The sequence below is a fragment of the Patagioenas fasciata genome, chromosome 2 (assembly GCF_037038585.1).
Source record: "Patagioenas fasciata isolate bPatFas1 chromosome 2, bPatFas1.hap1, whole genome shotgun sequence".
In the NCBI taxonomy this organism is placed as follows: domain Eukaryota; kingdom Metazoa; phylum Chordata; class Aves; order Columbiformes; family Columbidae; genus Patagioenas; species Patagioenas fasciata.
Window position 1 is genome coordinate 15,227,898 of NC_092521.1, and position 16,197 is coordinate 15,244,094.

Here is a 16,197-nt window from a genome sequence, read left to right on the forward strand (position 1 = left end):
ACTCCTTACATTGAGTTTTTTGTAAATTCATCAGTCTGGGACCGCCCCTGAGAGCTCTGACTGACCAACTTGTTCGGGGCTACGGGGCGGCAGAGAATCAAGACCTGTGTATTATTTCCTCTGTCTTGCTCCCCACAGACACCGTGTCCCAGACACTTCCTGCAGGCCACTTCCTCCCTCTGCACGGATACGCAAGGTTTGGGAACAGGCACCCAGCCAGAATTCATTTCTTACGTAACAAAGAGAAGTCTTAATTACAATCTGCTTTGACACTGAGGTTGCTGGTGTCAGAGCAAGAGTGCCGAGCCTACCCGCAGACTGCAGCTTCGTCGTAAAGTCTGTGTGTTTGCTGCCACTGATGCTGCGTCTTAATAGAGATGAAAAATGCAGCAGTAGGACGGAGCTCTGTTCCAGGTCCCAAAAGTGCTCTGACTCCTTCTAAGCTTGATCACAGAAAGCCCTCTGGAGCACTCCCTGCATTAGTACTGCAGTATCTTGAATAACTGCAGTGGACTTTTCTTTTTGGCTGTGTTTTCTCCATCTTCACCTAGCTGCCGTGATCACGTTCCACAGAAATGATTTCCCACAGAAATTATTTCCATAAAGGACCTAGATTCTGCATTTACCTAGTTTATAAATTGCATTTCTCCCAGTATCGAATCATAAAAACTGGTGGGTTATACATATTTATATTTAAAGTGTAAACAACAACACAGATATGCACTCAGACATCAGCCAAGTCTTGTGTGTCATTTGGCCTCAACCTCCTATCACAGACACCAAATTTCTTCCTTGCTCTTGGCTCTGCCTGGCCCATGGGGTCCAAAAGTAGCAGAGAACAAGGTGTTACACCAGGTCCAGAGCCTGGAGTCCTGCTGGCCCCTCTCCCTTCGTCCTCAACCCCAACACACCCTTTCTTGCTCTCATTGCTTCTTGACACCTCTGTGTCTCTCAGATTGCTCTTCATGAGCCCCACAGAAGTACAGCACATATATGACGGCCTTGCAAAAAAGGCTGTATTTAGACATTAACTTCCAGCATGTCGTTTGACACTTTTGAGCTGAAGGAATAGCCTCAAAAAGAAAAAAGCTCAGTCACCTTCTCCAGCAGCTGGTGGTCTCTGAGAGAATATTCATGCCAGGGATGTCAAGTAAGTTATCATCATCCAGACAATAAAGAAGAAGCCAGTCCTAGGCATTGTTCTCAGGGCACAGCCCTCCATATATTTACAGAAGCTGCCATATGGGGTCAGACCATAAATTCATCTTATAAAGAAGCATGTCTCCTGCCTGCCTGGGCCACTGTCAGAGAGGGGACACTGTACAAATGGACCTTTTGCCTTTAGGACACAAGGAGCCATCAGGACACAGGAGTTTTCTGAACTGCACGTGCTGGTGCCTGAGCTGCCATGTACTGTCTGCAGAGAGTCCCGCAGCGTGGCGCAGGCCTCAGGGCATTTCTTAGAGTTCTGAAAAAAAATAGAGCTCTGAAACTCTGTCTTTTTTCATGAATAAAGCGGAAAGGTCATGCTAGTCAGTCAAACTGCCATGTTTTGAGTTCCATCTACTGAAAAGACCCCCGTTACCTAGATTGCCCAGTTCTATTGAAGAGCTTCCGAAGAGCCGGTGCCACTTGACTTCACTCTGCTTCATTTTGGTGCTGAACCTGTTGTTCCCTCAAATCAGCCATATGCATCCCTCATGAGCAAAGTGGCTTTGCTAAGTGAAATTTAGCATTGCTAGGAATGTTATTGTGTTCTGACATGTTAAATATTGCAGACGCACACTGCTGCTGTGCTCATCATTCTAGACACACATATTATGCAACACTATTAAGCAATTCTTACTAACAATCGTTGTTTTTGAAGAATGGAAATAGAGGAGGAAAGATCTGGAGATTTGCCTACATCCACAAAACAATTTGCTATCAGAGGCAGAGTCAATATGTAGGTGTTCACAGCTACCAGTCTCATTTTCAGACCACTGACATAATCAGTAAAAGTAGCAACATCTAGGAATATCCTACCACACTATTAGAATAATGTGATGCAAATACAGAAAATTTCCTTTTTTTTAATGATATCTTGAAGAGTTCCCTGAAACTCAAAAAGACAAGCCCTACTTATTCAGCACACTACTGGGATTCATAACATTAAATGAAAGAGGGCCCCACAAATACTCACTTGGAAGTAGAATCACTGCTGCCAACCATTTGCAATATAAGAAATATCAATATGGTTTCTGATCCAAGTTAAATATTATGGCACTACAGCTTTTAATTAAACCTATTCTGTTCTGTTTGTGTCGTTAACTGAAGCGCTCTGACAGTCTTCGGGAATTATGATAATCAGAGATCAACACACACTTCTGCTGCAGACATCATAAAGCACTCTGAAATTCTAGAATAATTATTGACCATGAAACTACATAATAGAATCTTTTTTATGCCAAGATACGGATCATATTTTAGAATAACAAGACTTGTTTTGACTGAAATATCACAACATTATATATTTACAGTAGCAAAATTTAGGTCTTACATGAAAGTAAATCATCCCTGCTGTAACTATTTTAGTCCATGGAAGGGTGAGTTTTTATACATAAATGAACACAAGTGGAAAATATAAGACCAATCAGTATATGTTGTAGAATATTTATGTATGATTTACACAACAAAGGGTTTGTAGCCAGAATATTTATGACAAGTAGTATTAGTACAGAGTCTGGAGTGCTCACTGACTTTCATAGCTTAATTCCTTATTTCTAATGATAGTTCACATTTCATGCAAGAGTGTTAGAACAATAGTGTGCATGCAACTTTTTGTATATTCCTTGACTAAGAGGTAATATTTACATACATTTAAGAAGAAGCTCAAAAAAATAAACAGGAGTAGTTAGCTCAAATTGCCTCCATCATCAAATAAAATATCTTGCCAAAATTATTGGTGTGCTCCATGTTTGGGGTTTTTTTTGTCTTTTTTGTTTTAATTATCAGCTTTCTGATATATTCATGATATGGGATGAAATGTCCATGCTGGGACTCTGCCTAAGGGTGAGTGTATCTGGAATGGTGTGGAAAACAGGGATTTCCAGACCAAGGACCTGAAGGAAGAGGTTGAGGAGGAGGAGGCAGACACCAGTACAGGCTGCCCCTGAATTCCTCCTCGGATGTGGTGCCTGAGTTGACCAGGAGGAGCTGCGCATGTCTTCATCCTTGGTAAATCACAACAGTGTGAATGCTGGACAAAGAGCACGCACAGAAGGTTGTTTTTGTTACGTTTGGTACCTGCTGGGTGAGAGGTATCAGCGCAGGCATGGGTGCTCACCACAGCTGCTTTGACATCCTGTGTTTTGCTGCAATCAGCAGAAAAAATGTGGGAGTGAAGAACCTTTCCAGTCTGATTGCAGAATGCTGAGAGGACTGCACAGACTTGCACAGGAGGGATTTCTTTAAAGGTAATTTAGAGGTTGTGACCTCCAGCCAATGTGGAGTGTCGACTCTGAAGCAGCAGCAGATAAACTTGTGGTGCCCAACAAGGCTCCTGCTCCAGTTAACTGTCCCTCTCATGAAAGTTGTTGCCTCTTGGCCTCCTGAATTAGTTCTCTACCCTTCATAATGCAGTATAGAAAAGCAAACTGGCACTCATTTCAGTTTGCCTTAATTTGTCAGGTCATGCCTGACAAGGATCAGGACCTGTATTTGTAGATGATGTGGGTGATGTAAAGAGCAAGGTGGGGTGACTTCACGGGTTTTTCGTTCTAAATTAATTCACCAGTGCTCATGCAGCAACATGTTCCTGTTACGATGTGCACCTTATGGAACAGAAGGAAACTATACCAAAGAGAGTAAATAAAATATATGGTGACTGGCAACCTTCAAAATCATACAAGTGCACAAGAGTGCTTGTGGTCCTGGGCGGAAAGGCACCAACAGTGAGTCACCGTCACCGATGTCAAACTTTGGAGTTATAGTCACAACCCACCAGTCCAATCTCTCACTTTCATGGGCCACAAAATTTCTCCTAGAAACAGAATTAAAAAAACATCTGTTAATCTTCCAAAACTACAGTTCAATCTTACTTTAAAGTAGGCTGTGATTACCACTTTACTCTTCCCCTTAAATGCTGTTTGAGCCTTCAGTTACTTTCCCTGCCAGGAAATAAAGATTTAACTCAATGCTCAATTTGTTTAGCTTTAGCTGCTAATCTCTGGACTTTGTCACACCTTCGTCAGAAAGTTATACAAGATCTGGTCAGAAATCTTTTTAAAGATGTCTGTGAAGTGATCAAGCCAACTCACAAACATATCTTTGATCCGCTGAATAAATAACACCTCTTAAATTCTGACTCACTTTTCTTAGCCCTCCTCGGGTCTTCTTCAGACTTCCTTTATCCTTCCTAAAATCCAGCTATCAGAACTGCATGCTCACAGTTACAACCTCGCGCCCCACCTGTGACTTGCTGTCCTCCTTTTTGTACAGCTCAGGCTCACAGTAGCAGATAATACAAATGTACTGCACATGAGCACAAGCTGGGAACAATTCGTACCCTGCAGATCCTCCTTTCCTTGCACAGCGCTGCTTCACACCAATGAGAGCGGCCTGTATTCTCATTTCCTAGATCTATTGCCTTCTAGTTATACCGTCAGTTATACAAAAACACACCTCTTTTTAAATAATGACCGTTTAACTAGTAGAGCTAAATTATTTGTTTACTGTCTCATAGAGTTTCTATACTTCCTTGGCAAGCATTTTAGCTAGTCATTCCCCATCTATATTACTGTCAAGAAGGGAAAAATCAGACTAACTATTTCAACATTTCTCTGATTGGGAGCACTAATATTGCAGCTCTGGTGGTTCTTATGCTTAAGAGTTTCTGTCCAGATGCACAAAATATAAATTGCAGCATGCATGCAAATCTTCTTTCAGCTTCTGATTCTGACATAAAATCCTGGGATCTACATGGGGCTCAAACAGCCTTTTCTTCTTTTGGAAGGAGGCTGATCCACAGCAGAGACAGATAGAAATATTAGCTTTACATTGATTTCATAGAACAGAGGAGGCTGTAAAAAGTACAGAACTCTATTTTAATAAATGGTGTGACTCATGCCTTAAAAATCAGGCCATTTTCATAACTGGCATTTCCCCCAAATCCCTCCTACCACTTCAGTTCCCTGTGATTTTTATGCTGATAATCTGTGTACATCTCCACCATGGTGATTAATGCTTTCTACCAGCTGAAAGCTGCAGTTCCCAGTAGGCCACATCCAGCGATGCTCTCCAGCTGCTCTGAAAGTCCTCAGAAACATGATGCTGTCACCAAGCGAGCCCGTGGCTGGAGCTGGGTAACAGTGGCTCCGTGTCGAGGGAGCGGTGGGAAAGAGATCAAAGTTCCCCAAGGAGCCGGAGGAGCAGTCTTCTCAAGAGAGCAAAGGACATGTTGAAGTGTGCGCTTGTTTGTGTGAGCCTATGCTTGTGCTGGGGTTAAGAGTAAGAGGTAATAAAAGCATTAGCAGAGTATATGGTGTTTTCAGCGCTGATACGTCACGTCTTTCCTTGCTTAAAGACAAAAGCAGCACTGAACTCCTTCCAACTGCGCACAACACACTTTGCTGTACAAGGCAGTGGCCCCAGTCTATTTGCAAGTACGCTATTTTTTTATGAAAGTAGTTTCCTCTCTTAAAATGATGTTAAACCCAGTTTGAAGCTGCAGGAGATCATTCTGGACTTTCACAGAATAGTTTGGGTTGGAAGGGACCTTCAAAGGTCATCCAGTCCAACCCCCTGCAATGAGCAGGGACATCTTCAACCAGATCAGGTTGCTCAGAGCCCCGTCCAGCCTGGCCTCGAATGTCTCCAGGGATGGGGCATCTACCACCTCTCTGGGCAACCTGGGCCAGTGTTTCACCACCCTCATTGTAAAATAATTCTTCCTCATGTCTAGCCTGAATCTCTCCTCTTTTATTTTAAAACCATTACCCCTTGTCCTGTCTTGACAGGCCCTGCTGAAATGTCTGTCCCCGTCCTTCTATAGGCCCCTTTTAAGTACGGAAAGGCTGCAATAATGTGTCCCTGAAGTCTTCTCCAGACTGAACAACCCCACCTCTCTCAGTCACCACTATTCATGGTTGCAATGGTCTGCACCTTCATACATCAAGTCACAGATGACCAGACCAGTTTTGACCTCTGAAGTGGCAGGACACTGCTCCAAAAGAACTGACATCATACCAAAAACAAATGCAGGATGACAAGACACACACTGAGAGCAAGGGGAGTCTGCTGGTTTATCTGACGGAGGGCACGGCTCAATCTGCTCCCACCAGCTCCCAAAACGTGCGTGGGGGAAGGGTCTGGCTCCAGCCTCGTCTCCTTCTGCTTCCTCGCTCCCCTCTCCTAAGCAGAACCAGTGTTTAGAAGGGAAGGAAACAAATCAATGCTATAAAATAAGAGTTCCTTAAAAAATGCCTCTTTCCGTGGACAGCACATAGCTTGCTGAGCCCGTCCCCTCTGTGCCTCAGGCCTTTTGCCAGCTCAGTTCCAGTCCCTTGCCAGAGAAGCACTGGAGCTGTGTGTGTCCACTTTGGCTTGCACAGAGCCCGTGAGCTTGGAAAACACAGAGCAGCTGCTGAGAGCCACACAGCTCCTGAGCTTTCAGCTCCTCACCCAGCCCACGCTGCCCACCTCTGCCCTGCCACCCCAGCCCGTCCACTCCTGCCTTGCACCAACGCACGTGCGGCCAGAGGAGAAAAAATGACACTTTATTCTGCATTGTGCAATGTTTTTCCCACTCCTCTCAAAGCCTTCCTGTTTTTCTAAAGTTAATCTGGCATCTGCAAATGCATTTTCATAATGGCACCTATTCAGATTAGTTTCCTTTTACACATTGATGAATTCCACCTGCTTGGAGCTCCCTCAAGTCAAGGAAGAGAGACCACAGATGTTCAGCAAGCACAGGGCCTTGAATCTTGGATTCCCTATGCCATATAAAAACAACGCCTGCATTTCCACCTTTTATGAATGTATATATGCTACGTAGACTGCAGATAAGCCCACCTGCAAATGTATTCAACCGGCGTGTTAAATTCTTGGCAGCGCCTCTGTACTAAATAGTATTTTTTTTCTCATTTGGATTACAAGACATTTACTTTGAATGTGCAATGGATCTAAGCTCGAACTGCTCTAGTTTCCACTGACCCCCTTGTATAAGACTTCAAGGCAGATCCTGGCCCTGAAATAAGAAATCCAGAGAGTTGTTCCAGTTCATCCTACCTAAGGGCAAAGCCAGTAAGCACATCCAAAAGTATATCCTAGACCTGTAAGCAGGTCCAGAGAAAAACTGTGGTATGATTAGAGAACTGTGCCTCCTCAGCTGTTTCAATGAACTGTGGTATATTCATGTAGTGCAAAAAAGGTCCAGACAACTTTTATACTGCCTTTAAAGCATCAGGATTATGGTAGACAACTGTCAAAAGTTCACTCGGAACTGAAATACAGAGTATCCTGCTCTGATTAAAGCGGTATGTTCTGCTCAGTGCATTAACATTTTATTTCAGCTGCCTTAAAATAGGTATGCAGATAAGTGTTTCTATATACATTTTGTCTTTCCAGTAGGTTTGCCATCTATTCTCAGTGTATTTTCAAATACACGCGACTTACTCTAGCATGAAAAGTCAGTGTTGAATCACACGCATTTCAGCAGTCTTTTCAGTTTGTGTATGAGGATTTATCGTCTTTAATTTAGCAAGTTTACAGAACATAGCCAACTGCTTTTCTTTGCTTCCAAATAAAGTATGGAAAGTACAGTCTGTGGCAAGGGAAGCAGAAGATGAAAAGGCCCATCTGGGTATCTTTTTTCTGTTGCAGCTGTTAAAAACTGAAACCCATTCTCTGTCAGAAAAATAGAATTTGGTAGTTAATATGAAAAGAAGTCTTCATATGTTATTTCCATAATGCATAGAGCGTGTGGCTCTTTCAAAATCCAAACCCATTACTGCTTTAGACAAAGACAACTCCAAGAAAAGCACAAAGAGAAGCCGACAGAATAGGAAGCTAGAAGATTATACAATTACATACAAGGTTCTTATTTTTTTGCTTTCCTAACAGTGCAAAATAATGGAAAATATGCAAAGTGGTCTCCAGGTTTAGCAGCAGCAGCTGAATTACTGTGGGTGAGGTTACTCTCCTGGCATATAGGAACTGCTGAGGAAGAACGGCCACACAAAAAAACAACTGAGTGTCTCTGCATGGCATCAGCTCAGGGGGAACCGGGATTATAATAAAAACAAAGCTGTGTTGCAGGCCTGCAAAGGCTAACTGGAGGTTTGTGTCCTGCTGAGATAAATCAAGGCACCATGTGTAAAAATGCAATGTTTTATAATTTTTAGCATCGAGTATACACAGGGAATGTTTGGGTATATCAAACAGCTCATGTGATCCAGGTGCTGGATCAACTAGAAAAAATATATTTAAGAACTATGTGTCAATTTTGGAGGAGAAAGCTTATGACCATTTAAGTCAAGGATTTATGGAATGGTTCAATGGCACTTATAAAATGCTATGTGCAGTTGATATTTCCATGGAAAGGGGTTCCAAAGAGAAGTCTCAAATTAAGGAAGAAGTATATATTTCACATCTATGACAAGTCTTCACTTACAAAGTAAGAAATGTCAGTGAAACATAAGCAATTGGACATCTAAAGAAAATGTAACAACACATACTTTGCAGAAATTTTAGATGAGAGAGGGAAAGCTTTTCAACAAAAGCAAATGAAATAATACTTTGTTAGATATTTAATCTGCTTCCACAATTATAACAAACTTTCAACTGCATCATGTACCTGGATGCTTAAAATGACATGCACTGATCTTCTTGTTAAAGGGAATTTTGCTGTATAAAGGTCCTGGCAAAGAATAGGGAAAGTTAGATATAGGTTTTAAGAGCTTTCTGCAGAGACACAGAGACAGCATGTGTCAATATTTACTGTTCTCACTAAGTCACTACAAAATGTTTGTTCGTCTCTGAAAGCAATTTGCACAGTGGAGTTGTGCTGATAAAAGATGATTACCTCTGGAGAGGCGGTGAATACCCCTATCGGTGCCAAGCCAGGAGAACACGTCTGCGCCTTGAACGTGCCCGGTCTGGTCGAGTGTGATTAACTCAGTTAAACTTTTCAAAACTCGAAGGTATTGCAATTGAGGAGGCAAGGGGAGAAGACACATCATGCCTGTGACATCTTAGCACACATTTACTGTGGTCGCTGTCACAGACAAATGGCAGATATTCATCTTGCAAGGTGCAGGTGCTCTCCTAAGAAGGCACAGGTTCTCTTAACACTATTAAGCAGATTTTAAAACAGAAAGTATTCATCACTTGAGATTCCAGACCTTAAAGCTTTCTGCAAGGCAGGCAGAGGTTTCTCCATCCCCCAGCTTCTGTACCCGAGTCCTTGGAGGAGGACGGCAGGACTCAGCCTGCTGTGCCAGTGCTGCTCTGCTGCTGGGGCTGCAGGTGCAGGGTAAGTGCTGCAGCAAGTGCCATAACCAAGCAGAAGCCAAAAAATGATGCCAGAAAGAGCTCTGTGGATACCCTCTCTCCTCCTTGGACTTCTCAGTATCTCTGTTGTCCAGACAGAGCAAGGGTTGTGACTGCGTGTGGATGTTCATATTCTGCCTGCCCTTCGCCCATCCTTGCTTTGGTCTGATCTGGAGTTGGCAGAAAACTTCCTTCTCTCTTTCTGCATGTCCATTTTGGCCACAGTAGCTAGCCTGTCTCACCATTTCCATATGGAGAAGAACCAGGAAAGATCCAGCCTCCTGGAGGACAGTCTTTTAATATTACAAAGCTCTACATATGTCACCAAGCTAAAAATGGGCTTTTCTACAGCTGAGAAATGTGTTCTGTGGGCCTTCTGTCCCTGTTCTTATTGAATATGCATCACTGTGTCTATAATCCTCTGCACAATCTTTATTCCTGCATTCTGGCAAAGACCATCAGTGTTCACAAATGCAGCGTAACTACTGGCAATTGACACTGCCAACACAAGCCTTCAAGAAATGTACAGTGTATAATACTCTGCTACTTATAATTTTGTATTCCATAGTAACTGGGAGTACCAGTCCATAGGAATGGACATCTGGTTCCTATTTGTGAAAATGGTGGTTTGTGGGTTACAATTTGCACGTGCCAATGGGATTTTGGAAAGAAGTAATACAACACTTCAGCATGTTTCATCATTTTCATGTATGGCAGGGGAAATATGTGTAGTTACATATGCCCAAAGAGATCAGGAAGATTATTTTTAAATGGGAACATTTGATGTTTTTACAGTATTTATACAATTCCTCTTAAACCACTGTTTTCCTTTCTAAAATTAGCATCAGTGTTTGTTTCCTGTGTGAAATGTGGTTTATGTCCAACCAATTAAAGTGAAGATAAATGTGACAGGAAGCTGTTTTGCATACAGTACCTCAGCTGCAGAATAGAGCTTCTCCGAGTAATTGAAATGAAAGTCAGTATCAGTAAAATAAATTGCGCAATTCAGTTGTGGCTGGAAAATTACTTCTAAGATTGGCAACTCGATGCAACTATTTCTATTACTTTCTACTGCATTAGGCAAAGTAATAAATAAAAGAGTAGGGCAAGCTTTATTTTATTCCATATTGTGGTTATCAAACAATACCTCTAGCTAAAGATCGCCTTTAGGGCAGGAAGATGTTTTATTCTCTACTCCTGCACAGTCGTGAGTCTTTCTGCTGGTTCTGCCAACAAGGATGTCAATTAATGTCAAGTAACATTTTGGTACTGTTGGGGAGATACAAAACAAAGGGAGCATAGTACGATGAAACGAATTTACTGTACTAAGCGACAGAAAAATACCATGGTGGGAGTTTTTTGGTAGCTGGATGTATAATTCAGTGAGATGGAGGAGGTGGAACAGAAAACTACTCCTGCCATTTTACAGTTTATATCCCAAGTTCTGTACTAGGAGTTCTCATTTTGAGCTCCCTTCTTAGAGGAAGCCAGCATTACATAAACCTTCAAAACACACAGATGATGCCCACTTGCGGAGACGAACCCCGAACCAGCTCTGTGTTAATTCTGCTAGTACTATCATCAATATTCCTAGCTCTATCTAGACAAATTGCTCCTGTGAAATCCAGAAGAGAATGAAATCTCCTGGTTAGGAGTGTGCACAAAGCATGTCCACTCGTAAAGATGAACCTCAAGAACATGATTTGGTTTCATTTTACTTCCAGCTTCCCCGTCAAGCCAGTGTCACACTCCCCACTGCGTCACCTTTACCCCAATAAAAGCTGTGTGAGGAAGATGACGGTGCCTCGCAGGGAGAAGGCCACTTCCTCAGCAATCAACTAAATCCCAGCACCACGTTTGTGGTCACTTCATGAGTTTCACTTCTCTTTTTAAGAGAGCACTTTGCATGTGCTCTTGACTGCTAGAAGAGGATGTGCAGGGGATAAATCTGCAAAACTGGCCAGGGCGATGCGTACAGGTGAGCAGGGCCAGTGTCGCCCAGGAACATCCCCAGAAAGCTGGCCTGATGGGGCAAAATTATCTCCCTGCCAAGGCGCACCCCTGAGCATTTGCCTTCATTAATGAAGCAATGGCTGATCTGCAATAAAAGCCACATCCTGACCTTCTTAGGTTTGCAAGAACTTCAACAGCAAAGAAAATCCAGCTTTGCACCAAGAATTAAGTTCTGACTTTATTTCCTCTGAAAAAAAAATGTCAATAGCAGCATAAATCTCAGTCGTGTCTTTTTTTTTTTTCTCCTTTTCTTTAAGGAAAGCTCACATCATATATAATACACAGAAAATGCTTGGGTAAAAACAGGAATGAAATCATTGCTGCTGTAAAGAGGAAGGGGTGTCATACCTGCCCCGTCCATGAAACTCCAAGCAGTTGGCACCCTATAAATCATAGGAAGGAGAGGGGTAATTATAGAACTGGAAGCTGATTATTGTAAATGTTTAGAGCATGATTACAACCACAAAGGAACTGTGCAGGTCACTTATGCCCCCATTTTTCTCTACTCCTTAAACCCAAGTTTTCTCACAAAGTAACCTACTCAATCGAGCACCTTGTATATTAACAACCTGTTGATATCGTGAGTTGTTTGTTCTCTGTCAGAATTAGTGTTGATATGACAACATTCGGATCACCAGGATCTGATTACTTTCCTGTTGTGAATTAAGCAGCACAGCTGCCAGCTACTGCCAGCTTGTTCTGTCACCTCCTGGCACCCCGTCATCGTTCCCAGAGGCACCGCAACACACTTATGGTGGAAAACACCTGGTCAAAGAAGGACAACTTGCACCGAGAGCAGATGATGATAACATGTAAAATGGGATTTAGTGCCAGGGGTGTCTATTTCTTCACCCTCGGGGCAGTACAGAGACAAAACTCGGCCTCCTCCACCCTTGTCAGAGGGAGCTCCTTGGTGAAGGTGCATCTGCCAGACACACTGGGCTGGACCATAAAGAAATATTCAATTCCTGCCTCAAAGAAGTTACACCACTAGGACAAATAATGCAACGTTTCAGCTGCAAGTTATAGTCTTTTTTTTACCTAAACATAGTATAGCAACTCTGCAACATGACCAAGAGGAAAAGCTGCTTCTCTGGGATCACACTGTGCTCTGTTCCTGTCCTCAAATAGGAGGATACACAGCACCTGTCATTTTTATTCCACATAGAAAATTTAGCTTATATATGGCTTTAATCCCTACTTGATCCTTACAAAGCTATCTACCTCAATTATATGTATCGCTGATGACAAGTTCTACCAGTTAATTATCACAAGCATAGGAGAATTTATTTTCATCCACATCATTATGTTCTTATTATACAACTCCAAATTCTGGCTGTTTTCTGCACAAGGCAGAATTTTCAGAACCAAGACAAACTTTTGAAAAAGTCACCCTTCTATTAAATAAAGTTACCTAGATGCCCACCTGAAATTATTTAGAATTGGATGTATTATGAGCAAGAAGACATGAGCTCCTCCACAGGATTGGACCTGAAGCAAGTGCTACCAAGAAAGGTGTATCTTTTACTACCCAGCAGTAAATTTCTCACCGTGCTGTATAATCCCGTGCTCCAAAAGCCTGCGGCCGAGCTGCTCGGCCTCCGTCCGCGTCGTGGCCTCTCCCTCCTGCATCAGCCAGTCAATGAACTCCGATGCCACGAACGTCCGTTCGTATTTGACTCCTTCCTCCTCCCTGGCTTGCAGAAGAGTATTTTCAGAACTCATCAGCCTGGTACGGGGGGAGAAAAATCGGTTAGGGAAAACGGTTCTTCAAATAAGCAACTCCAGATTTATTCTGGCAAATCTCACTGATATTAAGCAAACAGATGTGAGCCTTTGACTGACTTTGTAAATCGTTCCTCAGGCTATCAGTCTAAACATAGGATGTGAATTATAACCGCATCAAAAAGTTTAGGTTTTTTAACCCTGTGTGAAGTTAATGATTTCTAGCTTTTTCCTCTACAAGAACACAACATTTTCAGTTTCACATTTCCTCTGTTTAGTTCTTTAGCTTCTCTAAAAGTTAATGTATAATCAACTTTGAAACAAAATTAATCTAAAAGCACTAGATCGTGACTAATGTGTTTAAAAATTCCTAATTAATTTTTACAGTTAGTAGGACTATGCCCCCAAGTTGTTCGGATTCTCCCCATAGCCTTAAAACAGCTGCAGAAAAATTCAAGAGGAAGAAAAAAGTAGTTCTGTGGTTGATAAATATTTAGTTTCCAACACCCAGTGATGCAGTTGCCATCAGTGAAGTTACACACCTGAGCACATTTTAACACCTGAATCTCTAAGTCCCCGGTGCCTCAGTTGGCTCCGTGTTACACCAGACTTCAGAGGAACATCCTGAGGTGTCTCTAAACCTCCCAGCAATTGGCACATACCTTGTTGAAATACACTAATGAAATTCTTCTTTGTTCAAGTAATCTACATGAATTACACAGTAATAAGAAAAAAAAAAGTCTCAGTATTTTGTTAATGCAAAAGTAAGGCTGATGGTCTGAGAGACAAGACTGTTTGAAAGAAGAAATGAGAATCACTCCCTTTCAGTACGGAATCATGCCTTTTGTTTTATTGGGAGACTGAGCACGATAGACACCTTATCTACTAACTTCATTTTTCTTCATAATTATTTTATTTATTATAGTTTAATAATAGGACTCATGGCAAGACTTTCAGAATTACAGCTCAAGGATGGCATGGGGTTTTTTTCCCGTCTAAGTCCCTTCACCAACTATTTTGAAATTAAGGGCACAACTGAACTACAACAGGAAAATTCTGATCAAAAATTTGGATTTGAATCCATACATGGGCTGTCTCTTTTGAACTGCCAGCATGTCCAGAATTCATGGAATATAATGTTGCATCCGAAGTGCCTGTGCCACAAGAAGACAGAGAAAAGTTTCATTTGAAATTACAATGAGGAGGTTTGACAGGCCCAGCCCTTGTGACTTCACCTGCAAGATTTATTCCCCTGATTTTAACCAGAGTATGAGCAACCTGAACTGGCTGGATGTGACCAGCAGGCAGCAGATCGTCACACCAGGGAAAGGCTGCTCAGCCACAGCTGCCTGTCAGTGGTACATATAATGATTTGCTTGTTTAGACATCGCTGCATTGTTGCCAGCACCTCTGAGTAAGAACTACGGAAGTCAAAATTAGCTGAAGCCCAGAATGAGGCCAAAAGCAAGAGCATGTGCAACAGGGGACAAGGTTTTGACTCCAGAGCTCTTGCAAAGACTTTCTTCTTTTTCATGTTTTGATTTACAAGCATCTGCATGCAAGGCAACGTTTTGTCCCACACTAACCACATCTAATACAGAGAGAGCTCTAAGGGACCATCTTTAACTGTGTCTCATTCATGAGGCTTTTTTTCCTGTCAGAAAAAAGCAAAAACCCAAAGCTCGTGTCTTTTCGTACCATCTGCTACATGGTTACCCAGCACTGGTTACCTGGGCTCTGCGGCCATAAAATAAAAAATCCTTAGGATTGTGTTAATTGTTCTTTGATGAGTCTATAATTAGTTGACCAGCTCATTGAAGTTGCAGATAGAGAACTCCTTATAAAAGAGATGCTAATCATTAGAGTTTTACAGAGACACAAAAGAAGTTTGGAAAAATATCAAGTAGAAAAACACTCAGCTTGACATTTCACACCCTTCTGCGTGTGCCCAGAATAGCACTGCAAAGGATTTAGACTCGTGAACAAACAGACACGACAAATTGACAGTTTAACAAACCCAGAAACAGCGATCTGTAGACTCACATCGCTAACTGAAGTAAATCACTGTAACTCCGCTGCTGTCAACAAAGCTGTACCAATTTACATCAGCCAAAAACCTGGCCTTTCATTAGCCAGAATCAGAAACGGCCTCTCTTCCATTCTCTTCTTGTTTCAAAAAACCATGAGACCATCCATGTCAAAACATATTATTTGCTAAAACTGGTGTTATCTTGCATTAAGGGAATGTATTTAGACAAACACTGAAATTCAAGCCCTTTTCAAAAGAAAATTTTAACCTTGTTTTATCTAAATAACTGCACTAGAGGATAAATTTGAATTAACCACTGATGAGTTAAAATGAAAGTGATTCAAAGAATGTAGTCTCTGAATTATCTGAGTGATTTCCTGAAATTAAAACCATAAATCTGCACTTCTTTCCCTGTGAAATCTGGTTGAAAAATCTCAGTAGAAGTCAACATCATGAGATGACTTATAGCTCCTAAATCCGACTGCACCAGAAATACAACAATCCTGTGTGCCTGGCCAAAACCTATTGAGACTTGCAAACATCATAAAAATAGGCTGCTTGCACAACTTGATTTATTTTTTTTTTAATTTAGAGCTATGAAAGTTCTGTGCTGGATTTATTTAAGATTTGCAGGGAGGGTTTTGTTGAACAGGAAACTGTTTATCTCGTTCGATCTATTTGCTTAGTCCTGCAGAGTATGAAAACTGATCCCATCTTTGGACCTAATAAACTATTCAATAACTTTCAGACAAAGCTGTAGGAAAACCACTAGTTTTCATCTCTGGTTACAAACTTGAAACTCAAAGCATGTTCACAGAAAGGATCACCAAAGTTCACAATGATGTGCCAGGAATGTGGGCTGATTTATGATTTTCAGTGCAAATGAAGGGAGAATACAGTCA

General features: G+C 41.8%; 1 protein-coding gene across 2 annotated transcripts in view; it reads right to left on the reverse strand.

Annotated features, from left to right (window-relative positions):
• DEPTOR (DEP domain containing MTOR interacting protein) overlaps positions 1-16,197 on the reverse strand; it is a 77,510-nt gene that overhangs the window by 27,932 nt on the left and 33,381 nt on the right. For both annotated transcript variants that reach the window (XM_065831382.2, XM_065831383.2), the window contains one exon: positions 13,092-13,270. In XM_065831382.2, the coding sequence (XP_065687454.1) occupies positions 13,092-13,270 (179 nt within the window). The remainder of the gene's footprint in view (positions 1-13,091; positions 13,271-16,197) is intronic.